Source organism: Echinops telfairi, unplaced genomic scaffold (assembly GCF_000313985.2).
Source record: "Echinops telfairi isolate 266 unplaced genomic scaffold, ASM31398v2 ScPeMD7_23;HRSCAF=83, whole genome shotgun sequence".
NCBI lineage: Eukaryota > Metazoa > Chordata > Mammalia > Afrosoricida > Tenrecidae > Echinops > Echinops telfairi.
Genome location: NW_022103920.1, coordinates 5675714 through 5699078, shown reverse-complemented (window position 1 = coordinate 5699078; position 23365 = coordinate 5675714). Strand labels below are relative to the sequence as shown.

The 23365-nt window shown below is 59.3% G+C and overlaps 1 protein-coding gene across 1 annotated transcript in view; it reads left to right on the top strand.

The window, feature by feature from the left end:
* The window catches only part of AGK (acylglycerol kinase), a 28259-nt gene that overhangs the window by 3018 nt on the left and 1876 nt on the right, over positions 1 to 23365 (top strand). The window contains exons 2-14 of the mRNA XM_045288909.1: positions 5421 to 5460; positions 6931 to 7010; positions 10200 to 10275; positions 11585 to 11677; positions 12584 to 12616; positions 12954 to 13048; positions 16676 to 16745; positions 17623 to 17702; positions 19418 to 19475; positions 19597 to 19744; positions 20186 to 20283; positions 22312 to 22382; positions 23029 to 23071. Coding sequence (XP_045144844.1) covers positions 5421 to 5460; positions 6931 to 7010; positions 10200 to 10275; positions 11585 to 11677; positions 12584 to 12616; positions 12954 to 13048; positions 16676 to 16745; positions 17623 to 17702; positions 19418 to 19475; positions 19597 to 19744; positions 20186 to 20283; positions 22312 to 22382; positions 23029 to 23071 — 985 coding nt within the window. The remainder of the gene's footprint in view (positions 1 to 5420; positions 5461 to 6930; positions 7011 to 10199; positions 10276 to 11584; positions 11678 to 12583; positions 12617 to 12953; positions 13049 to 16675; positions 16746 to 17622; positions 17703 to 19417; positions 19476 to 19596; positions 19745 to 20185; positions 20284 to 22311; positions 22383 to 23028; positions 23072 to 23365) is intronic.

Below are 23365 nucleotides of genomic sequence, written 5' to 3'. Positions count from 1 at the left end.
GTGGCCCTTTGGTAGGAGTGTGCCCGCCTGTGTCAGGTGCTTCCTGTGTCACCAGCGAGTTGCCCTGGCCTGCCTTTCTGACGTGGAGGTGGCTCTGTGGTCTCGGGTGTGCTGACCTGTCCATTCGTACACCGTGTTCTGACGGGTGTTGTCACCTGGGCTGTCAGTATGCTGTGTCATGGCAGGTGTGCTGTCCTGTGGGTCGTGGTTGAGGAGCGTGGATAGACGTCACTCATCACAGAGGCTGAGGGGCTGCTGGGGAGCCCAACTGTGGGTTTGGATTGCGGCTTTCCCCGAGCAGCCGTGTGACCCTGGACTCGTTTATACCCTGTCTACGTGCCAGTTCTAGGGCAGAGGGGTCGTGGCCCTCTCAGTGGGTGTCAGTGGTTGTGCTTAACACCCCCGGACTTTGGGACTCCCCCTCCTGGTGGTCCTTGGCGCGTTTTGTGGAGACATTGAAGCCGCGCTCCTGTCTTCCTCTGGCTGGCTGCCGCTGGGCGGTGGGGCATTCACGGGAGCTATTTAGAGAAACTCATTTATCGACAATTAGGAACACACCTGTCAGCCCAGATTTGATGGGGAAGAAGACAGTTTTTCCTTCTTTTAAGTGCTCTGAAGTTTAATTACAGTCCCTTCCCTCCAGATGATCAAGAAAGCCAGCTTCCTCGTTAAGGAATCACATGACTTTCTTTGCTTCCACCATATGTGCGTGGGGCCAACATGGGGGCGCCTTAGCGGCGGCTGCAGAGAGCCATCGGCGTGGGAGCTGGGTCGCAGAGGGGCAGGTGCCTGGTGCTGGAGGTGCAGCTCTGCCCTGTGTGGGGGGCCAGGCTGCTGCGGGGCACAGGGCAGGGCACGCTCCTCCTGTCCTCTCTTCTTGAATAGCCACCGGAGTCCCCGCGCAGTAGCTTTCTCCTGTCATTCTGTAGTCCAGGCAAATGCATTTGAGTTCTCCCTGTGTAGCTGAGACTCATTACATGTTTGCTTGTAATTGCATATGCAAATGTGTAAGGGCTGATGGAGCAGAAAGAAGTGAGGGTCCAGCTGCCCAGTAAGTGTGATGCTGTCAGCTGCCATCGGTTAGCCCTTACAGGGACCCCTGCACAGCTGAAGGAAATACCACTCAGTTCTGCACCCCCATCCACCGCCCCCCACCTTTGCCCTTGACCAGCTGATGCAGCATCACCACGTCTGCTCCGGGCCGGTTGCCCTGAGTGTGGACCCGAACCCCACCACGTGGTGATCCTGTGGCCTTGGACAGGCTCCTCTCCATCTCTCGCCTGCATGGTGGGACCTGCAGAGCCTGCTGGGTGTGGTGGTTCCTGGGGTTGGACAGTGCCTGGCCCGTGGTGGCCACTCTGCAATTGAAGTTCTCTCCCCCGTGATCCCTTTCGGACTGTCCTGGCTGAAAATATTTATGGAATCTCTCTGGAAATGATTTTCACAGCAGGTCACCGATTGGCAGGAAATCTCCATTGGAGAAATCTGTTTCTTTTTGAGGACCTGTTTGATCTGGTTCAGAGAGTGAGGTCCAGGTGGCTAGTACTGTATTTCAGAATCAAGTGTGATGCTACGAGGCTTTCTCCAGTGGATCTAAATCAGTGCCTGCCCCCACCCTGTGCTAAGGGCCTGGGCAGCCAGCATGTAGGGTGGGAATAATCACATCATTGTCTGATTTGGAGCAGCCCCCCCTTGGATCAATCAGGCAGTATTCCTGAGCTCCAGAGAGCTGAGCTCTTGAATAATGAACATCCTACCCATTGAACCATTCCGATCTGACTTCCAGGGGGTGGGATAGGATAGAGGGAAATGAGTTCAAGGTGCCGCCACCCTGAGTCCTTGGGTGTTTGGGAGGCTGGCCTCCTCACTGGGTCCCCAGGAATTAGTGAGGGGGGGGTTAGAGGGAGTCAGGGACACTCTCCAGTGATGCCCCAGGAAAGAGGATCCTGGGAAGGCCTTTCAGGGCTGGGGGCTGAGGTTGCAGGGTGGAGGATGGGCCCGTGGGAAGGAGGCATCTCGGCACCCTGGAGGCAGAGCTGTGTCCAGATATGGAAGCTGGGAAGGCTGGGGTGCCCAGGTCAGGCCCAGGGACACAGCACTCACGTGGCTACAAGGAGCAGGGATATCTGTCCTGGGGACATAGTATTAAGATACCACTTCAGTGGCTATAAAATCACATATATGAGCAACCAAGTAAACCATAAAGGGGTTGGGTGTCTTCATTTAAGTTCCGACATACAGTCACCCCGAGTTCAACAGAAAAGAACACTGTTCTAGGGTCCTGCGCCATCCCCACACTCGGTGCCCTTGGAGCCCACTGTGCGGCCACTGTGTCTGCCGGCCCATCTCGTTGAGGGTCTTCCTTTCTCTCCGACCTTCCTCTTGACCAAGCATGGCGTCCTTCTCTAGGGACGGGCCTCTCGGTGACATGCCCAGAGAATGTGAGATGAAGTCTAACCAGCCCGCCTACTCAGGAGCATCTCGCTGCATTTTTCCCAAGACAGCTCTGCTCATTCCTCTGACAACAGCGTGATTCCAGGGCACCCATTCTCCTGCAGTCTTCCCGGCCCCTGTCCAGCTTTCAGGGACATAGAGGAAGATGACTGGGAATACCAAGGCTTTTGTCAGGCACTCCTCAGGCCTTTGACTACGAAGAGGTCCTGGGAGCAGATGTGCCCAGTACAGTAACACATGGCTTGGTTTCTTGACTGTGGCTCCCGGGGCCAATGACTGGAGCCAAGTACAAGGAGCCCCCAGAGAACTTCCATTCCCCTGCGCACTGTGATGCTGCTTACTGGCCCAGTTGCAATGACACATGCTTTCTTCACATGGAGCTGAGAGCCCCACCGAAGGCAGGTGGTCTTTGCCCTTCAGCAGCAGGTGCTTGGCTTTCTTCAACAAACAAGGTTGAATCATGAGTCTGCATGAGTCTGCATGACTCAGGTGGTCCACAAGCCATCTTCCCGTGCCGATGCCACGTGCTTCATGCAGTCCAGCTTCTCAGATGATGCGTTCAGCTTACAGACCGAATCAGTGTGAGGAAGGGCTATAGGCTATCTATATGCAAATTCTTGGTAATATATCGCGTGTCCTGTGTCCTGCATTTGCTTCCTCCTTGGTACAGGTGTGTTTAGTTGATGCTGGAAGGACTCGCTAATAGTGATGTAGAGAAGCAGGTGTGTGTGTGGATGGGGGCCTGGATATTGGGGCTGAGTGGCTGGGGGCCCTGGGCAGTAGGGTGGGGGGAGGGCTGAGCAGTGGGTGAGGAACCTGGAAAGTGGTGCTCTGCTAGTGTGTGTGTGTGGGGGGGTGAGTGGGGGGGCAAGCCTGGCTGTCTGGTTACCTGGGGCTGGTCCCCATGTTCTGTCCACCAGCGCAGGCATTTCCTTGTGGTGGATGGTGTTGTGGTTCGGGGTTGGCACAGAGTGGCCCTGGGGGTGCATTTCCCTGCTGCAGCTCTGTTCTGTGGTGGGGAGGTGGGAAGTGGGCAGGGACGTGTCGGGGTGCAGCACAACTGCCTGGCCCCAGAGGGGTGTCACTCAGCAGTGTGTGCTGTGAGCAATCAGTGAGCTTACTCATCAACATGAGACTTGAATTAGCATGAAAATGCAATGTTAAAAAGAACATTGGGAAAACAGAGCTTCGTATTTGTCGTGTTGTATGTTTATTTGTACAGCGTTCTCGACATCCTTGTACCATGCAATTCACTGGTCTGAGTGTGGAAAGGGTGTGTGCAGCCTCCCTTCCTCCTCTTAGTCCTTGCCCAGAAGCTGACATCAGCCATCTTTCTGGTCCTGGCTTTCTTTTGGGTCACTGACAGGCTGAGGTCACCTTCAGCGGTGGCAGCGGGTAGGCCTCCCCTCGCCTGGCACCAGGAGGGGCTTCTGGAGCTGTGTCGCAGGCCAACTTGAGTGTCTGAGTGCAACATGAAGAAATTTGGGTTCAGGTGAAACAGTGGCGGGACCAATGTGTTAGGCAGGGTCCTCTAGAGAGACCAAACCAGGACATTCATGAAGATATGTCTGTACAAGGATAGGTTTATACAGAGAGAAGGAATACAGCAGCTAATCAGTCTACACAGCAGTACAGAGGGCTCAGTTCAACTCACTTTCATGGAACAGTTAATATACTGAAGGTCCTTCAACTCACAGGAGGGAGCTTTGGTCCAAGGTCAAGGAAGCAGTACGCAGTCTTCCCTGAGGCAAAAGAGGCAGAGTCAGCCTGCAGGCAGCAGACAGCACGGTGGGTCAGCAACAGTCAGTAGCTTGGGAGCTTAGAGAAGCAGGCCCAGATGCGCAATGCAAGGCTCAGGATCCACCAGCCTCAAGCTCAGGGGGTTTGATGTACGCCCCCAGCAGTGTGGTGAAGCAGGTCTCTAAGATGCCTCAAGCTATAGCAACAAGATTCAGGGTTGACTTGGCCCACAGGTGGTGTAGCTCACAGGTGGAGGCAGAGAAGTAGCTAAAGGCAGCAGCGTGCTGGTCGAGTCGCCAGAGAGCAAGAGAGATGAGGTGCGCCTTCGCAGGGCCGTTTCTCTCTTTGCCCTCCGATCAAACTGGCACCTGGTTAATATCCACCCACATGTTCCTGTTGGCCAGTTGGCACATCGAACCTAACTCTCACGAGCAGCGAAGCATGGCCTTTACTTCCAGCCTATGATGTGTGTGGTGCCCTGGGTAGGGTCCCACGGGCAAGTGGGGTTCACTTTGCTGCCCTAAGGAGTGGTGGTTAGACCAGCACAGCACATGTGGGCCATCCCGCAGTCTGGGTCTCTCTGGGTTGTAACTGGGTAACCCAGGGAAGGCAGGACAGTGTCTAGAGACCACCCACACTCCTTGGCTCCTGGCCCCTCCCCACTCTGCCCACAGCAGGGAAAGGATCACGGGATTCGGTTGTTCCCATCAGGACAGCCCAGCTCCCCTCCCACCAAAATCTCCCTGCTGACAGGTGGTTCTGACTCACCCCTACCCCCACCTCCATGACATTTTAGGACTGTCAGAGGGTTTCCAAGCCTGTGAATCTTTTCAGGAGCAGGCTACCTCAGGAGAAGCTGGTGGGGTTCAACCGCTGACCTTTCAGTTAGCAGCCAAGCTTTTCCAGCCCTGCACCACCAGGGTTCCCATCTCCCCCAACATCAGGGTCTCAAACAAACTCACGCCCAAAGGGTCCCCTCTGCCCTGTGAAGTGACATGTTCAGCTTCTGAGCTGGGCGTGGACACGCTTGGGGGTGCGGAAAGGGCGTTTACTTGCCTTCCAGGTGAACATTTTCTGCGGTGCCTGGGTTATTGTTAGGTCTCGGGGACCCCCGCTCTGTGTTTTACACTGAGTGTGTGTGTAAGCGGGAGGCCACGGGTGCCCAGACCTGTACGTCCTGTGGAAGATTAAGACTAACGCCCCTCTCTTCTCTGTTTGCTTGGTAGCGACAACCTGCTGAGAAGAGCAGCCTGTCAAGAAGCTGAGGTAATACCGCTCAGGACAACTGACCCCCTCTCCTCCCTGCAGATGCCACCCGTCTGTCTATGCAGCCCTCGGTGTGTGGCCAGGGACTGCCCTCTCTCACGCGTCCTCCACCTCACCCTGGTGTCTCCCTCCTGGGGAAAGGGGGCTCCTCAGGCTGGTCTAAGTTTCCAGCAGACGAGGGTTCTCACGCTCTCCGTGCTCCCCCCTGCTGGCTGGCCGTGGCCTCACCCAGCAAGTGCTGCAGCTGGCTCGGGGACTTCGCGCTGGAGTGGCAGCCCGGCCACGGTCCTGGAGGCCTCAGCCCTGCGAGTGTGTGCAGAAGGAGCCGGGGCAGCACAAGCACGGGCACCCTGGTGGTACAGGGGGTTAAGCGCTGGGCTTCTAACCTAAAGGTCGGCTGTTGGAGCCCTGCAGCTGCTCCACTGGGCAAAGGTGAGGCCCGTGCCCTGTGATGAGCCCCAATCCCAGATGCCCGCTGGGACAGTTCTGCCCCGTCCTTCAGGGTCATGACTGAGCCCAGCCGGCTGGACTTGGCTGCAGTGGGTGTGGGGCCCAATGGTAACATCTCACTTAACAAGAGTGGAAACAGTAACATGTTTACCAGGAACTTTGTACAGAGAAACAACTCATCTCCCTGAAGTTCTCTCAAAAAGAAACTTTGTATTTTTTGACCGAGACTGGGTGGTAGGTCCAGGGGGGCCTCTGAGGACCAGCAGGGAGCTGGGGCTTTGCAGTGTGGCCGCTGGGCACATCGTAGGGAACAGGTCCACCTGCTGCCCGTCTGTGCTTTCCATTGTGCCCGTGGGTTTGGCCCAGACCTGTCTCCACTGTCCAAACCTGCCTCTCCTCGCTCCCCTGCCCCTCCTCACACTACCCTCTTCCTGCCCCTCCACATGTTTCCTGCCCTTTCACATTCCCCTGTCTCCCCTCCTGCTCCCCTGCCCCCTATTTCCAGGCACCACTGTCAGCCACTTCTACACACATTACTCAGAAACGAAGGCGGCACTGAATGTCCACTGGCACAGGTCCCAGCAGCGAGGTTCAGAAAGGCTTCCCTTGCCCCATGCAGAGAGTGAGTGACAGGCTTGGAGTGCACATCTAGCCCCCATCCCAGGCGAGCTCTGCCCGTGTGCATGCACTCGGCTCTGAAGGGCAGTGAGGCCTGGGCAGCTCGCAGGGCCGGCGGGAGTTCGAGTGGCGGCTGCTGCCAGGCCTGTGCCTGGGAAGCCCGTGAACCAAGGGTAGGCAGGCCGCACAAGGCCCCTGGGCAGCAGCCCGGCGGAAGCAGACGGCCTCGTCTCCTGTGGGGGTCTAGGGGGTTCCAACCATCACCGTGGTTATGTGAGCCGGCCGGCACCGTACCCGCAGTGCCGCCAGGGCTCCTTCCTGGAGCGGGCAGGCTGCCCTGTGGGTGGGGTCACCCAGGACCGAGGGACTCCTCCTTACTGCCTTTGTTTCTCGCCCTTTCAGGAATTCGGCAACCAGCTCCTCCCGCCCAATGCGCAAGTGAAGAGGGCTACAGTCTTCCTGAACCCGGCCGCGTGCAGAGGGTCGTTCCGTCCATGGTTTCCCGAGGGGACAGTGAGCCGCAGGCTGCAGGCCGCTGTGGGGCAGGGGCTGGCGGGTCAGCAGGCCCAGCTGGTAGCACGGAGCTGGCAGTTCCCGTGGAGAGGACAGGGTGTTTAGCTGATAGCCCCACGGAGGCTTGGTCATCATTGCAGAACTGACCCTCAGAGCAGGCCCCTTGGTGGTTACAGGTTCAAGCTCACCGAAACTCCGTGGAGCACAGGGGGCTATGCACGACCCTCACAGGGCTGTGGCCACAGTGTCTCGTGGTTGGTTAACATGGTGCCTTGGGAACTCTGAGCTGGGTGTGGGAGGAGGCCCCACACAGGCAGGCCAAGCTCTGGGTACCTGCCTGGCTCCAGCAGGCTCCTCCACTCCACATACGCCCAGCCATTGCTTTGTGAGCACGGAGACAAGTCTCCTGTGGTGTTTCTGCCCCCGGCCCACAGGTAAAGTTCCCACAAAAGCGCCCTTTCTGTGTCCTTGAGTCGGTTACAGAGCCTGGGGACAGAGTGGTTACGCATCCATGGGGAGCCACAGGGCCAGCAGTTCTAAACCGCCTGCCACTCCGAGGGAGAAAGACAGGGGCTTTCTACTCCCATCGAACTAGTCTCGGAGACCCCCAGGGGCAGTTCTGCCCTGTCCTTGGGGGTTGTGGTGAGCCAGGAGTTATTTGGACTTGCAGATGACTTGAATGGGCTCTGGTGTACCGCCCAGTTGTGGCTTCCTTGCCCCCTTCTGTCTGGGCCACTTGCCACTCTCCTTCCCACCAGCATGCCTCTGCTAGCGGCTCGCTCCCCCCACCCCTAGTCTGGACAGCAAACCCACCTCCCAGTAAACAGGTGTGGGCTGTTGCGGATCCCAGGTGGCCGCTGGCAGAGTGGAGTGGTTGAACTCTGTGTGGGCTCCGAGATGTGAAAGCACCTGGGGTTGGTTGCCTAGCATCTGGGCCCTAGAGCTCATGCCCCTGTGAAATGGGAGCAGTAACAGCACCTACCTTACAAAGGGAGGGCGGTGTGGGCATGGCGGTTAAACAAGAGACTGCCTGTGGGCCCTCGCCATCATTTCCAGGAAGCCCCCTGTCACAAGGTGGGCGGTTCAAACCCACAGCGGCTCTGTGGGAGAAAGAGGAGGCTGTCTGCTCCAGGAAGACAACCGCCCGGGCATGAGGAGCAGGCCTCTGCCCAGCAGGGCCAGTGGACGCAGTGGGTGTTGTGAGGCTCGGCCTCTGGCCTCTCCTCTCCTCTCCTCCAGATCCCTCTGGTTTGTTCTGGCCACTCCCAAAAGCCCTGGGCGGCTCCTGCCACACCAGCCAGCTCTCTGGGCCCTGATGTTTTAGAGATAGGCAGCAATCACTTCTGATTTCTGAGGAGAAATCCATGAATATGTTGAGGCTGCCACCAGTCAACTTACAACCCCACCTTAAGAAGCGTGTAAATTTTTACACGTCAGGACATTTGCATTTCCAAACGTGGGTCCTTGTGTCAAGAGTACATGTGTATACCCCTCCCCCCATGCTCCTGCCCTGGAAACGGTTGCCCCAAGATACTCTGTAAATCTGAAATTTTAAGCCCAAACTGCCCACCTGCAGTCTGCTTAACATCAAACAATTCACTCTCTGCTGTGGTGTCGATGAGGACTCAGAGGGGCCTGTAGGACAGGGTGGAACTGCCTCTGGGTTTCCGATACCAGCTGTTGATGGGAGTAGACAGCCTCATCTTTCTCCTGAGGAGCGGCTGCTGGTTTCGAACTTGGGCTGCTGACAGTCATGCAGCCTCCCTGGGAAAGACGTCTGCTTGGAGGGCCATGCCCTTTTAGGCCAGTCTGTGTGGGCCCGTGGACGACAGCAACTCGACAGGCTAGATGGGAACTGGGCGGCAGGGGTGTCATCACTACACCCGAAGTCCCTGGAGAGTGCTGACCGGTGCGTGCGCTGATGTGTACACGAGGGGGCTTCAGGAAGTACGTGGGAAAAATCGGATGACAAGACGACGGAATTGTTCCTGCGCACTTTTTGAAGCCCCCTCGTATTCTCAACAACGACCACAGGATAAGATGCTTGCACCTTGGGCTGTGTCATGGCGCCGCCTGGTGCCCCCGTGGGGGTGGCAGGGCTGTGACCTTTCAGAGGCAGACCCACCTCTGCTTCGGAGACTGGGGCAGCCTTCCTCATCCATCAGAGACCTGCCTTCTCCAGGGACCCTGCCCCTGGCCGAGGCTGGAGTGCCTGCGCCCGCCCCTCAGGCCTGCAGCTCTGCCGCAGTGGCTCTTTCTGGCTGGGGCGGCGGCGGTGGCAGTCTCTGGAGGAGCAGTTGGGCTGGGTAGTGCTGGTTCAGGGCTCCTTGAGAGGGCCAAGAAATCTGAGGCCTGTGTGTTTAGCCTTAGTGAGCGGTCCATGGAAGAGTCATTACCTTCTGCTTGCGCTGGCATGGAAATGGCTATAAGGACACCAGGTTTCCATCCCAGCCCAGCGCTCGCCCGATGATGTGACCACCCGTGCATTTCCTGCTGTCATGTCAGTTTCATGTGAGCTGTCAGCAATGGGAGAACGCTCACTCTGCTTACCCAGGGTCCCAGCCTTTCACGTGGGACCCTAGGGCTCAGAGAGCCCTGGATAGGCGTGTAGAGGTTCTCCTAGCCTCAGCAGCACCCACAGGCACGGGCTCAGGCCCAGATGTTCACCTCGCACCAACTCTGGGGTCCGGATGGGCTGTGATTCACGGTGGCAGGTAGAGATACTTCTGAGCCCGGCTTCTCGGATGGGGGTTTGGCCCACTTCCAGCTGCGGCTTCCTCCCTATCCAGCTGGCGGTGAGCTCGGCTGCCCTGGGTGGGAACATGTCCCCCCTCAAGTTGGTGTAAAACCAGTTACTCTCCAGTCAACCCCAACTCCCAGTGACCCCAGGTGTGTCAGGGTAACTGTGCTCCACAGGGCTTTCAGGGCTGGTACGGGGGGGAGTAGACGGCCAGGCCTTTCTTCTGAGCTGCCTCTGGGTTGGCTTCTGGTCCGCAGCTGAGCACACCATCCGTTCACTGAGTTCGGCCTCCTGCTTAGGGGCAGGCAGGACTCACGCTGGGCTGGCTGTCTCGTCTCCGGCCAGAGAAGCTGGAGGGCTCTTGGCCTCCCTCTTGAGCTCCCGGTGTTAAACTTGTTTTTCCTCCCTCTCTCTCCAGGAAAGCCAGGACGCTGTTTGAGAAAAATGCTGCCCCAATACTGCACTTGTCAGGCATGGACGTGACCGTGGTCAAGGTGAGGCGCTGAGCTTGGGCTGGTCTACCTGTCTCTCGGAGTTCCTAGCAGACATGGCTGATCACAGGCAGAGGGAGAGGAGCAGCCCAGCTAGCGATGTGTCCTCAGGGGGCGCCCCAGCATCGCAGCACTCTGCTCCCCTTCATCTGTGGATGGTCAGACGGGGCAGGAGAAGCGGCACCTGCCTGTGACTCCAACCAGGAAAGTGAGAGAAGCAGTTTGGAGAACTTCCCTGTGTGCCTCCCCCAGGCGCCCCAGTACTGCAGGGCTGCCACACGTTCACGGGAAAGGGAGTTTGAATATGGGGCAAGGGATCCACAGCCCCTTCCAAGCCCCTGGGGGTGGTCTCGCCCACGTGGGAAACCTTGTTCAGATTGCAGAGTTGGGTGAGCTGGCACAAAGCACTTTAACCATGGCTCCTGGGCTCCGGTGCCCCAGTGGCCCACTTGTATTTGAAACGCGCGGCCCAAGACCAGAGCTGGAAAAGCATGTGCAGGGCCGGCACCTCCTCCTGTGAGCAGTAGGCCCAGGCTGCGCTGGCCTTGTGGCTGCTGGAGCCTCCGCTCAGTGAGGTCCAGGTCCCTCGGCGCGGCTCCCTGGCTGGCACTGGGGCTGATGTGAATGCCAGGGTCAGGGCAGAGCGGCGCTCATGGGAGTAGTGCAGTGTCCATTGGGGAGAGAGTGGCTTGGGTCAGCATCCCATGTCATTTGGTTTCAGGGATGCATGCCTCATTGGTGGCTGAGTGGCTCATTTAAGTCCGAGATAAGTTACCCTCCATTCGACCACTCCTTCTCAGGTGCCCTGTCCCATCTCTGTGCTGTGGCTCAGTGTCCCCAGACAGCCTGCAGTGGCAGCTCCCTGCACCTTGCTGCGTACAGCTTTGCCGCCTTCGGGCTTTCCCTACCAGGACTGGAGGCGCCCAGGTGTGGGACTCTTGGCTGGAACGTGGCAGTACTGAGAGTGACTTGTCTCCTGGGCCCCAGAGCCCACATGTTCTGAACAGCCCCTGCAGCCCCCTGCCCTCCAGTAGGACCCGGGACAGAATGGGAAAGAGTGGGGTGCACCGGCCCTGGGCTGGTCCTGTGGCCAGCCAGCTGTGTGACCAGACATGCCTGGGCTGGGGTCTGCTGTTCGCGGCGCACAGAGCTCCCCACCTGCTTCCTTGCTCGCATCTGACTTCCTCCTTCCTGTCAGTCACACAGACCCTGGGAAGAGACTCAGGCTGACGCCTTGGGCGCTCTCACCCATCAGCCTTTGCCTGTCGGTGCTCCAGGCTGGTCACACACCCCGGCCTCCTTTGTCTTTCAGACAGACTATGAGGGCCAAGCCAAGAAACTGCTGGAGCTGATGGAGCACACAGATGTGGTCATCGTTGCCGGGGGAGATGGGACGCTGCAGGAGGTGCTGGATTTGAGAGGGGGCCTGTAGGCTGGGTGCTCAGCAAGGCGGGCAGCAGTTCTGGTTCAAGGAGGGGACTTCTGTGGTGGAGCCCGGCCCTCGAGGATTGTTGCTCTCCCAAACAAGACCAAACTGCCACCCATCACAGAGACGGCTTTTGTCACATTTAAATGTGATGGAACGGGGTGCCCCTGGTGAGAAGGGTGCTGGGTAGGGCAAGCCTGCTGTGCTGTGTTGTGAGGGTGCCTGGGAAGGAGCCCTCTGAGGATGAGGACTGCTGTTTGTGCAGTACACGTCATGCGGTCCCTTTAAAGGCCAGTTTGTGTCCCTTCACCCCATCGTTCCGCCTCGGCAGTCAGTAGGCCGTGCTGGGGCACGGTCCCCAGCGTGCTGTAGCAGTGAGAGGGGCTTTGTAAGCTGCTTTGAAAAGTCCGTGCTAATGATCCCCCAAGTGCCTTCATGTCTGTCTAATGAGGTGCACAGAGTACTGACAGCCTTGTGGCAACCCCATTACCCCGAAATCCAGTGAGAGGCCTGAAATCTTGCTTGCACAGAGGCTCGGTGCTTGTTGCTAACCCAGAGGTCAGCACCTCAAACCCACCAGCCACCCCGAGGGAGAAAGATGAGGCAGTGAAGACAGCAGCTCTGGGTTCCCCATGGAGCCTCACTGCCGGCAGGCTCGTGGTGGGCCTGGGCCCACTCTGTGGCAGGCCTTTGGCCTGGGGTGACTCAGAGTGGAGACGGCCTTCCTCTGCAGATCCCCTGCCTCCATTGGCCGGGTGTCTAGGAAGAGAGGATCTCGGATGCAGGTCTGCAGGGTGGATTCTCTCCTTGGGTGAGACGGGAAATGCACGTGCTTTGCAGACCACGTGGTTTATAACCCTTGTTGTTTTTTTTTTACCTGTGTAGGTGGTGACTGGGGTTCTTCGGAGAGCGGATGAGGTGAGCTCAAAGGACAAGCAATTACGTCTTAGCCTTTCCTCCCCCGTCCTTTCTCTCTCTCTGCGTTGTCCTTTTGCAGTGCTGCCCAGTTTACGTTGTAAGGGGAGCAAGCTGGACTTCCTTGGGCTGTCGAAAGCCGGTGCCCTTTCCCCTGCCCTGCGATCCGATCCGCCAGGCCCCTTAGCGAGTCTCTGAAGCTGGTCCTTTTGCTTGCCGTGGAGCCCTTGCCTTGGAAACCACCTGCTCGCTTCCTCCCTGGGGGGTGGGGGGAGGGGAGTGGACACTGCCCAGCCTCATGTCTCACCATGGTGCTGAAATGCTTCTCCTCTGTCCCCAGGCCACCTTCAGTAAGATCCCCATCGGCTTCATCCCACTGGGACAGACCAGTAGTCTCAGCCACGCCCTCTTTGCTGACGGAGGAAACCAAGTCCAGTAGGTGGCTCTTGTGGGGCGTGTGAGGGGTGGGGTGGGGGAGCCGGGGAGAATTCCACATGTGTGTAGGGGGTGGGCTGGGGCACTGGGTGCTGAGTTGGGGGCCCAGAGGTGCTGTAATTAAAGGGGGCTGGGTGACCTCTCCTTTCTCCGGGAAGTTGTTTTTGCGGGTCGGAGGGTCAGGCCAGGTAGGGATGGACACGCACACTGGATGACTTTCATCCGCTGAGAAGACCGCTCCTGTCATGCAAACCACTCCGCCTTGACCCTCGCGCTTCTCCATGGAGGCAGTCTATACCCCTGCTGGGTGCTCCCAGCCTGCGTGGTGACGAACAGCACGTCCTGGGGAGGCCCAGCCTGCAGCCGGCTTCACGCTCTCCATCACGTTGTAGGCTAGCCCAGCCCCTCTCGAGGCACAGCCCTGCCCGGAGAGAGTGAACACGCTTCCCATCTCCACAGGGACCAACGTTTCTGTTGACCTTCCTTTTTGTTTCTAGGGTGGCAGCTCTGTGGGGCAGCGGGGTGGCAGACAGTGAGCCTCTCCCACACTCTCATTGGGGCTGGCTACCTTAAGAGGCTGCCCTTCCCTCGGGTCAGCCTTGGTCATCGGAACTGCCTTTGCCGACACTCCCAGGCAGCATGCTCCCGGGAGGCAGGCAGAGCCAGGCCTTCTCCTCAGAAACGGAAGGCTCATCTTCGGACCCCTTGTTGCCTGACCTCAGGCCTATTCCCACCACGTGTGGCCACCAGGGCTGAGGTGGTCAGTGTGGGGCGGCTGGTGCCCCTGGGGTTAACCGCTGTGTGTGAGCCTGCCTGGCGGTGGAGGGAGCAAAAGCCGCTCACGGCCCTCGGAGCAGCGAGCAGCGGTGCCTCCGGCTCCTCAGGAAATCCTGGCTCTGCTCTGCCTACCTCCTGCTGGCCAGCTCCATCTTGCTTGCTTCCGGAGGAGGAGGAGGAGCCGTAGCCTGGAGCGTGTGTGCTCCGTGTCAACCATCCTAAATGAGCTCAGCTCTGTGCAGAACGTGCCGGTCCTGCTGGAGAGCGACCAGCCATGGCTGCATGTTGGCTGTCTTTTGGGAAGCCATGGACAAATGACAAAGATTGGGGTCGCAGCAGCATGGTGTCTGTAAAGCTGGAGAAGTACAAAGCCCCGCCGGACAGGCTCCATACGGCACATCATTGACGTCCTACACAGGGCTCCATGCATGGCCCCGGTGGTCACTGTAGGGTCATTTCCACCCTGTGGTCACACCTCTTGCCTCCTCCTGACCCAACTCTTGTTCTCCAAGCTGCTCAACTTGCCGATAGCAGTAGTGTTGGAGGGAGGGGAGGGGGGGGACAGAGACGTGCTGGAGAAAGACGGAGGAGGATAGAGGGTAGGCTGCCTCTTAAAATGCGCTTGCCTGCCCGCCGGGAACCCGGAAACGAATCAGACATTTAGCGAGTGTGTCTAGTTTTGAGATGTGAATGTATCCCAAAGGAGCCCTGCTGGTACTGTAGGTCAAGCGTTGAACCACAACGTTGGCGGTTCAAACCCACCTTTTGCTCCCCGGAGAAAGAGGAGGCTGTCTGCTACAGAAGCACAGGGACCTTCATTAGCTTGGAAGGTCCACGTGTGAAGATACTGTTTCTCGCCCTGTGTCTAGGAGGCCGACAAACTTCCGAAGGCGGCGTTTCCGTTGCTCTAACCTCCCCTGGAGAATCAGACCCCTCCCCGTTTGTACCACTTCCAAATGGCCCTTCCAGGTTCTCCAGAGACAACCGTGTTCCCTTAACTGCCTAGCTGTCTGTTTGGGCGTCTCGTGAGTGTGGGCGGGGAAGGTTCCCGGAGCTGACTCTCGGTGCCGTGTGTGTCTGTGAGCCCAAGTCGGCTGGTGTGTTGTTTAGTTCTTCCGAGTCTTTGGGGTTTGGGGTTCTTGGAGTCTGGGGAACACAAGGAATCTGAAGAGGCAGGGCTGGAGCTGGAAGGTGAACAGTCACGTTTCGCAGACATTCCTGTGGGACAGAACTGGCGGCCCCGAAGAAAAGGCGAGCCCACTCTCACGATGGAAAAAAGACCTTTCTCCCTGACGCAATTTCCCATTTTCTGAAAACTTCTTAATTCTCCTAAGATCTGCCCATCGGAATCCCCGAAAGTAGTCATCATTACCTGGGCCAACCCGTCACCCTGGATCCCACTGCCCTGCAGATTCCCTGGGGACCACTGTATCCGCTGCCCGAGACCTGCGCCTTCCTGGGAACATTAGTCTGCAGCCGCCCACCGGTTACAGAGACACGCTGCACACATGGTGTTTGCAGCAGTGAGCCCCTGCCTATGTGCACTGGAGCTGGGAGAGTCTGCTCGAGCCGCCCTGTCCGAGGGCTGGGAGTCTAGTTCCTGGGTCTGCGGTGGCAGTGCTGCGGGGGAGCTGTGAGGAAGCCAGGCTGGTCCTGCCTCGATGATGGTGGCAGCCGTGTGGGGAGGCACAGAGGCGTTGCTGGCACCGTGTGCTTTTCGTGTGTTTGACACTGTGTTGTGGAATCACTGGTTACAAAGTGCCGGGTGGGGTGCGCACCTGGTGACCTGGGGAGCTGTCACTCCTCCAGAGGAGGCTGCTGGGGCCTCATGGCCTGAGAGACGTGTGCTGCACAGGATGACTCACAGAGTCGGCTGGGCAGGGGAGGGTGGCATGTCTACCCTCGTGGGACAGTGGCTAACTGAAAGTTTGATGGTTCAAACCCAGCTGCCGCTCCGTGAGGCTGACTGTGCTCCTACAGTCAACAGCTTTGGGAACCCTGTAGGGTGGTGCTCAGTCTTGTAGGTTCTGTGTTAGAAGGGACTCAGCTGTCGGGGAGGCCACCATCTGAATAAGCCAGGTGCCGGAGGCCAGTGAGGGGCAGGGGGCCTGGTGTCAGTTCACCCTTCTCTCTGCTCCAGCCCAAATGTAGTGCCCAGTGCCCTGCTCCCGGCGTGTCTTGTCTTCTCCTGCTGGCTGGGCTGTCATTTGTGTCCCTGGTCCGTCCTATCAGGACCCTGGGATTGCCGAGTAAGCACTCGGCTTCTGGTGCTAACATTCTCAGCACTCCTCTTGGTGCCTCCCAGGGTTGAGTTTCAATGGCCTGTTGCCCTGCCTCTTTCCTGACCTAATAACATGCTCTGCACAGGGGTGTGTGTGTGAGAGTGTGTCTGCGAGTGTCTGCACGTGTGGGGGATGGGTGTGGTGTGCATGTGGGGGGAGGGGTGTGGCGCACATGTCTGTGGGGAGGACTGTGGTATGTGTGGGATGTGGCGTGCATATGAGGGAAGGTGTGCATTGGGTTAGGTGTGGTGGTGTAGGTATGGGCATGGAAGACGTGTGGCTGGGGGCTGTGTGGTGTGGAGAGAAATGGTGTGGTGTGTGCAGAGGGGAGGGTGCCACTTTCCATGTGACCCTCCTTCCCATTTCCTGTAGATGTGTGGGTGGGTGCATGCGCAGGGTGCTGGGAGGCTGTTGTTTCTCCACATGACCCTCCCCTTCCCTGTAGACACATCACCGCTGCTGCCCTGGTGTGTGTGTGTGTGGTACATGCATATATATGTATGTGGGTGCATCGCGGGGTGCTGGAAGGTTGTCATTTCTCCATGTGACCCCCTTCCCTTTCCTGTAGACGCATCACCGCCGCTGCCCTGGCCATCGTGAAAGGAGAGACGGTACCACTGGATGTCTTGCAGATTAAGGTACATCTTCTCTTCGTATGTTTTAAATTCACAACAGTGAATTTAAATAGTACACACAGCCTGAATGCTATTGTACAGACGCACGGGGAGCCCATCGGTGCTGTCAGAGCTTCGGGTAGACAGTGGGAGCAGATGTCACCCAGCATCTCTGTGTACTCACAACAGCCTGGGGACTGGAAAGCCCCGCCCGGGGTGGTCGTGCCCCCTGGGGGGCTGTGTGAGACATGGTGGCAGCAGTGGCCTACGGCGTCTCACGGGCAGGGGACAGAGCCTCATGTGGACACTCTGGAAGCTGCCTTGGCCGGGAAGTGGATGCAGGACCCACTGTGTTTCCTCCCCTGCATGCGAGTCACTGCTTGGAGCTGGTTGGAAGTCACCAGCCACAGCAGCTCTGTGAGGGCTCAGCTCTGCCCACCCGGATCCTTCCTCATGCCAGCTGTACCAGAGCAGCCACCCCGAGCCACTGCTGACTGGGGTGGTCTTATAGGTCTGGCCAGACTGTGCCCGCTGGGGCTTCTGCAGGTGGCCACACCTTCACTGTGCCTCCGCATGACATGGAAAGCCATCCTCCCATGAGGCGCCTGTGCGTCCCATGGCACCCCCTTGACAGGGCACCTCCCGGTCAGCAGGAACTGTTCTCTGTGGCTCCTGGCCTCTCCTCAGGGCCCGCCGCCGGTCCGTCTCCCCCAAGTCCACGTGTATGAGGGCCGCTGGCTCTGGGCTCCTGGCCTGTGCCATGTCTGTCTCCCACCTGCTCTGCCCACCCACGCCTTTGATGTCTGCCCCTGCGTCGTGGGGGTGGGCGGGAGACCAGCAGGACTGGCATCTGTGGGTCCATCCGCAGCAGCTGGCTGAGCCGTGTGCTCACTCCCTGCAGGGCGCAAAGGGACATCCCGCGTTCGCCATGACCGGCCTCAGATGGGGCTCCTTCAGGGACACCGGCGTCCAAGTCAGCAAGTAAGTCGGCTAGCTCGTTTGCCCGCCCTGGGGAGCTGGGTGTGGGGTTTTGGGGCAGGCCAGCTGGGATTGTTGGGGTCAGCCTCCAGGAGGGGCTGGGCCAGCCTGAGAGGCACCTGTGATCACCTATCACCTGGCAAGCTGCCCCGTGGAGGAAGAGGAGGAGACAGAGGCTCCGTTACACCCCTCCCACCTCTACCCTGGGAGCGGACTGATTTCTGGGCACTTGGTTGTATGCTTAGATCCGTGGGCTCAGCATGTAGTGCCCTACCCTGTTAGTGCCCAGAGGCCTCCTTGGGCTGGATGAGTGGATATTGACCAGGCTGTACTTGATGTCACACCTGCCTGTCTGCAGGACGCCTGCCCCCTTCCTCCCTCACCTGTTTCTCTCCCTGCTCCTGCTGTGAAGCCCCCAGTGGCCGTGGCAGGCGGGACAGGAATGTCCTGACTGCAGGCTTGCGTTTGCCTTCAGTTCCAGGCCCCAGCCGCGGGTGGGGGGCGGGCTAGCTCCCCTGCAGAGAAGGGTCTGGTGGGGGTGGTCAGTGATGACCCAGAAAGGGTTTGGCAGCTGGTGAACTGCCTCTGACCAGCCCTGTGGGGGAGCCGCTCCCCCACCCGTGGCTGTGTTTGCAGTGGGTGCTTCCTGCAGAGCAGCTTCAGAACCACAGGGCTCCCACTGTCCTTTGCTCGCCTGCACCTCTGGCTCACGCCATGTGTTTGACCGTGAGGTCAGCAGTTAGGAGCCACCAGCCGTTCCGAGGGAGACTCCGCCCTCTGGTGGCTCTGAGACAAACTGCATGAGACATGGGCACCCCTACTCCTCCCTCCCCAGGGTGTCCCATCCCGCCTCACCTCAGTGCCTCTGCTCTGCCCTTCCGCGGCCCTTTGCCCCTTCGCCATGCAGCTGCTTCTCAGGCCTGGCAGGCGGATGTTGTCCCCCCCTTCCCACCCGAGCACACACATGGCTGCATCGTGAGCCGTGAAGAGTCACCCACCCGCCTGGCCGTGTCTGGTCTCTGGGTGCCTGCTGCTTGTTTGTGTCTCACTCTCTTCGTTGGTGAGCCCCAGAGGCACGGGTGTTGTGGCTGAATCATGTTCCCCACCTACGAGTGGCACATAAACAAATGGAGGTTGACCAGACTCAATGAGCTGTTCCATCAGGGTGGGCGGCGGTGGGCAGACAGACAGATTGTGGGAGAGCATCCCCCCAACTCCTTTCTTGGCAGCCTGGTCCCGAAAGCCCCTTTTGTGCGCAAGGTACCTGCTGACCAGCAGAGCTTGGGACATTCTGTGGACAGACTCCCCCGGGAGACTGCCCCCGGAGGGCTTGGCTGTCAGGATGGACACGCTCTAATTCTGTGTGCAGACCCAGGTGCTCAGGTCCCCAGCATCCCCACCAGCTGTGTCCCCTGTTCCCCACCCCACCCTCACCCCCAGGATGTGTGCTCGGCCACATCGATGGAGGGAGGGGCATGTTGCTACAGGAGGCCCTGGGTCAACTTCTGGTGGGGCCGGATTGCAGGCCTTACAAATTTCCGGGGCCACTGTGCCACCAGCCAGCTGAACTCCGAGGGCCATGTGTTCGCACACAGTGGACCCTTCCGTGGCCCCTGTTGGGGCAGCCAGTCCCCGACTGCAGAGGCAGCCTCGTGGTGAGGGCCAGCTAGCCATCGCTCCCCCGCTGCATGCTCTCAGATGGTGCTTTGCTCTCACAGGTACTGGTACCTGGGACCTCTGAAAACCAAAGCAGCCTACTTCTTCAGCATGCTGAAGGTGAGTGCCGTCCACGTGCGCTCTGCATGCTTGTCCCTGCCGCCGTGGGCTCCCCTGGCGGGGCTGAAACACACATCAAAGCAAGCGAGTGTGACCACGCCGTTTCCCTGTCCCTCTTCAGGAGTGGCCGCAGACTCACCAGGCCTCGATCTCGTACACGGGACCCACTCCGCGGCCCCCCAACGAGCCGGGAGAGCCTGCCCCACGGCCCTGGCTCTACCGGAGGGTTCTGAGGAGGCTGGCCTCCTTCTGGGCCCAGCCTCAGGATGGTGAGCAGTTGGTCTTGCCCTCGGCCTCTGACTGCTGGCCTGGCTCACAGCGTCAGTGGGACAGGAGAGCCGTCCTGGAGTTCAGACAGGCCCCGCCCACCTGGCAGTGTGGAGGGGTCACAGGGTGGCACACAGAGCACTCCGGCCCACGACTGCCTTTGTCCTTAACAGGTTCCCTCGGTGGCTCAGGGTGGGGGTGGGCATTAACTGGAGCCCCGCTCACATCAGGACTCCCTCTCCTGTCCCTCTTACCACCTACGGCCCCGCCCCACCACCTCTGCATTCCCGTGGCTGCTGGGGGTAGGGGGTGGAGACCCACATCAGCCTTGCTCTTCCTTGGGAGTGAGGTGCTGGGTCCACACGGCGGGGCTGGTGTGGGGGTGAAGTGGAGGCTCGGTCTGGGGGGGCGTGCGATGACCTGTGTCCCATGGGCTCCTGCAGCCTCCCCCCGAGATGCACATCCCGAAACCTGGAAGGAGGTGCAGCTGGCCACCATTGAGCTGTCCATCATGACGCGGAACCGGCGTCCTGACCTGGCGGTAAGGGCACTGGTGGGCTCTGCAAGGAAAGCCCTGGAGCAGGGGCGGGGGTGGGGCGGGGCGTGTAGGGGTTGTGTTGAAGCTCTCGCGTGCCTGAGGGGCACTTCCTGGGCATGGATTGTGGAGCCCATGACCGTGATGGCCCTTGGTGAGCACTGTGGCCGTCTTGACATGAGTTGTCATCCACACTGAAGGTAGTTTTCGTCGATCTTCCTCAGCAAGGGCTCCAAGCCCTCCTCATTTTCCCAAGCACGGTCGTGGCCTTTGCCTAGCACAGGTTGTCCCTGGGCCTTCCTCTGTCCCCGTAGACTCAGCTTCTCTGATGACTCGCGGCATTCAGGTTGAATCAACACGGTGACCGGGTGCTGCGGGTGGGCGCACTCCTCTCCTGATTTTCAACCGCACCGCGAGTGTCCCCAGGTTTTGTTTGAGCAGCATCACCTCATGGCCCACGTGCAGGTCCCACGTGAGCACAGGGAAGTGTCAGGGAGCTCCATTCTTCACCACGACACCCATGTAAAGGTCAGGGCCCTTCACATCCACAGACGTCCTCCTGGTATTGATTCCCTGCTTTCCACTCGGACCCATGGGACACCCGCAGGGAGAGCCCTCGTCCACATGCTCTTTGGAATGAGCGTGGACCCTCCCAGCCTTGCCAGAGCGCTGCTGGTGCCCTTTAAAACGGCCCTCAGCAGCTTTTACTGCCCGTGATATTAGTGATAATGTCCATGTTCTCGTGGGTCACCTTTCTTGGCAATGGACGGGCCCAGACACGGCTCTCTCCAGCTGGTTGGCAGGTGGCCATCTCCTGCAGGTCTTGCCTTGAGCGAGCTGCCAGTGTCGGGTCCCTGGTTGAACCATCTCCCTCGGTCTCCGTTGCTTTGCAGCAGCACCCGGGCCAGCAGCCTGACTATCATTCCCTTCGTGTTCCTTCTGCGGGGTGTGCTTGTCCTTGGCTCCGGGGCCTCTGCAGACTGTGGAGACGATTAGTGATCTGTGCACCCACAGGACACCAGTTGGGATTCCGTGGAACCTGGCACGGCCATCAGAAGAAGTAGTGGCGTGTGTGTGGTGCTGCCTTTCAGCATTGGGTCTGGGGCGTGTGCCCGTGAACGCTGACCGTTTTCTCTGCAGGGCCCTCCTGCTTAGGGTCACTTTAGATGCTCCTGTCAGTGCCCTCTCCTAAGCTCTCATGTTCCAAGCGGCTGACCCCGGCCAGGGCCCTTGCTGAGTTTCACGTCTGGATTCCGCGTCCGCGTTCTTCCCCCAGTGATGTTCACTGTACTTGCGGATTCCTTGGGGGTTTCCGCAGATTGGATGGCTCCTTCTCTTCTCGTTGGTGGGCACCTCAGTGCGGGGCTGAGGTCAGGGGAGCGGCAGGCAGTGGCGTGTCTGGTGGTGGTAGGGTGAGGGAGCGGGAGAAGGATCGATTGGGAATTGGTGAAGGATGTCCCTCGTGGTCTCCATGGCCCCGGGCCTTTCTCGGGGAGGGAGTGGGCGTTGTGCTCCTCCAGGCCCAGGTGCCTCCCGCAGTGGCATGGGGCAGTGCTGGGACCTTCGAGCAGGGAAAGTACAAACACTAGTCTAACAGCGATAAGGTGCGAGAAAGGAAACCTGAAGCCAACCCAAAGGTGCAGGCAGGAAGGATTGGACAGAGAGGAGGAGGGAGCACTGGTTAATCCTGTGAGCCCCAATATGCATGTGCACGTGTCCCACGGGTTGCCTGAACTGGACTCCTGGTCGACCTCCCTAGCAGCGGCGAGAAGAATAACAAAGTCCCCATTTGGTGCTGGTCTACCTACCTCTCGAGGCCAGGGGTGGCCAGGGTCCTGGGTGAGGCCAGCGGGGAGGGTTGGGGGTTGTGGGACCTGCTCAGTGGCACCACAGACTCCAGCTTTACCTGCGAGCCTCAAGGCGTACAAGACCTGTCCAACGGGTGGGGGGTGGGAGTGGGGTCCCGAGGATGACCAGCGGCCCTCAGCAGGTGCCACTGTGCTCATGTTTGCCGCCCCGCCCCCTCCCATTCAGGGCACGGAGGACTTCATGGACATCTGCATTGAACCCGACACGGTCAGCAAGAGCGACTTCATCACCATTGGGTGAGTTGTGTGGCACGGAGTCGGGGTGGGGCAGAGCAGGGGTCCAGGGTCCAGGATGAGACTCGGGCTCTGGGGCAGCGAGGGCAGAGCCATGGGAAGCGCTGGTCTCCTGGGGGCACTCCACGTTCTCTTAGGCTGTATGCACCGGCCCACTCCACCAGTCAGGGTCAGGGGTCAGGTCTGCCAATCCCACCTGTCAGTTGATGTGAATTCAGACAGAACAAAGGCAAGACCAACCAACGGAGATCCCAGGGCAGTGAGTGCCCAAGGAGGGACTCCGAGGGCAGGAAGGGGGGGGAGGAGGAAGGGAAGCAGTGGTAGCGGGACCTGGAGGAAGGGGACAAGTGCTGTGACTTCTCAGGGAGCACTGTCCACCAGGAAACCCCTGTGTCTGACTGCTGGGCCATAATCCACTTTGCTCCGTAAGTGCTTGTCCAGGTCTCGGGAGAAAGCTGAGCCAGCACTGTGAGCACAGTGGCCCCACCCTGGATCCTGGTGTGTCTGGTGGTGTGTGCTGGGCCTTCCCATGGCTGAGCCTCTCGTTCAGCCCTGGCTGTGCCCTACCCTGTGCCCCCTGGTGCCCACATGGGCTTGGATGTGGCTGGGCTGCCCGCTTACTGCCTCTGGCCCCCCTGTGCCCTCCTAGTGCCCAGGAGCTGGCCACTGCCCTGGTTCTGCAGGAAAGAGAGGCAAGGCTTGGCCTGGGCCCCCTTGCCTGTGGGGGTGGGGGTGGGCTTGAGGGGAGGGAGTGCTCACTTGGCTCTTAGGAGACTGTCCTTGGGGCAGGCGAGTGGCTCTTGTCTAGAAACATCTGGACGGAAGGACAGCTGCTGGTGCCCACACTGCCAGTTCCTGGATGGGGCAGGGTGGGTACACCCTGGCAGCCAGCTTATCCTCTGCAGAGAGGGGGCGTGCTGTGCCCCGGCAGCTGGGCTAGCCTCTGCAGTGGGGAAGTGCTGGCCAGGCTCCTAAGCCTACCCCCC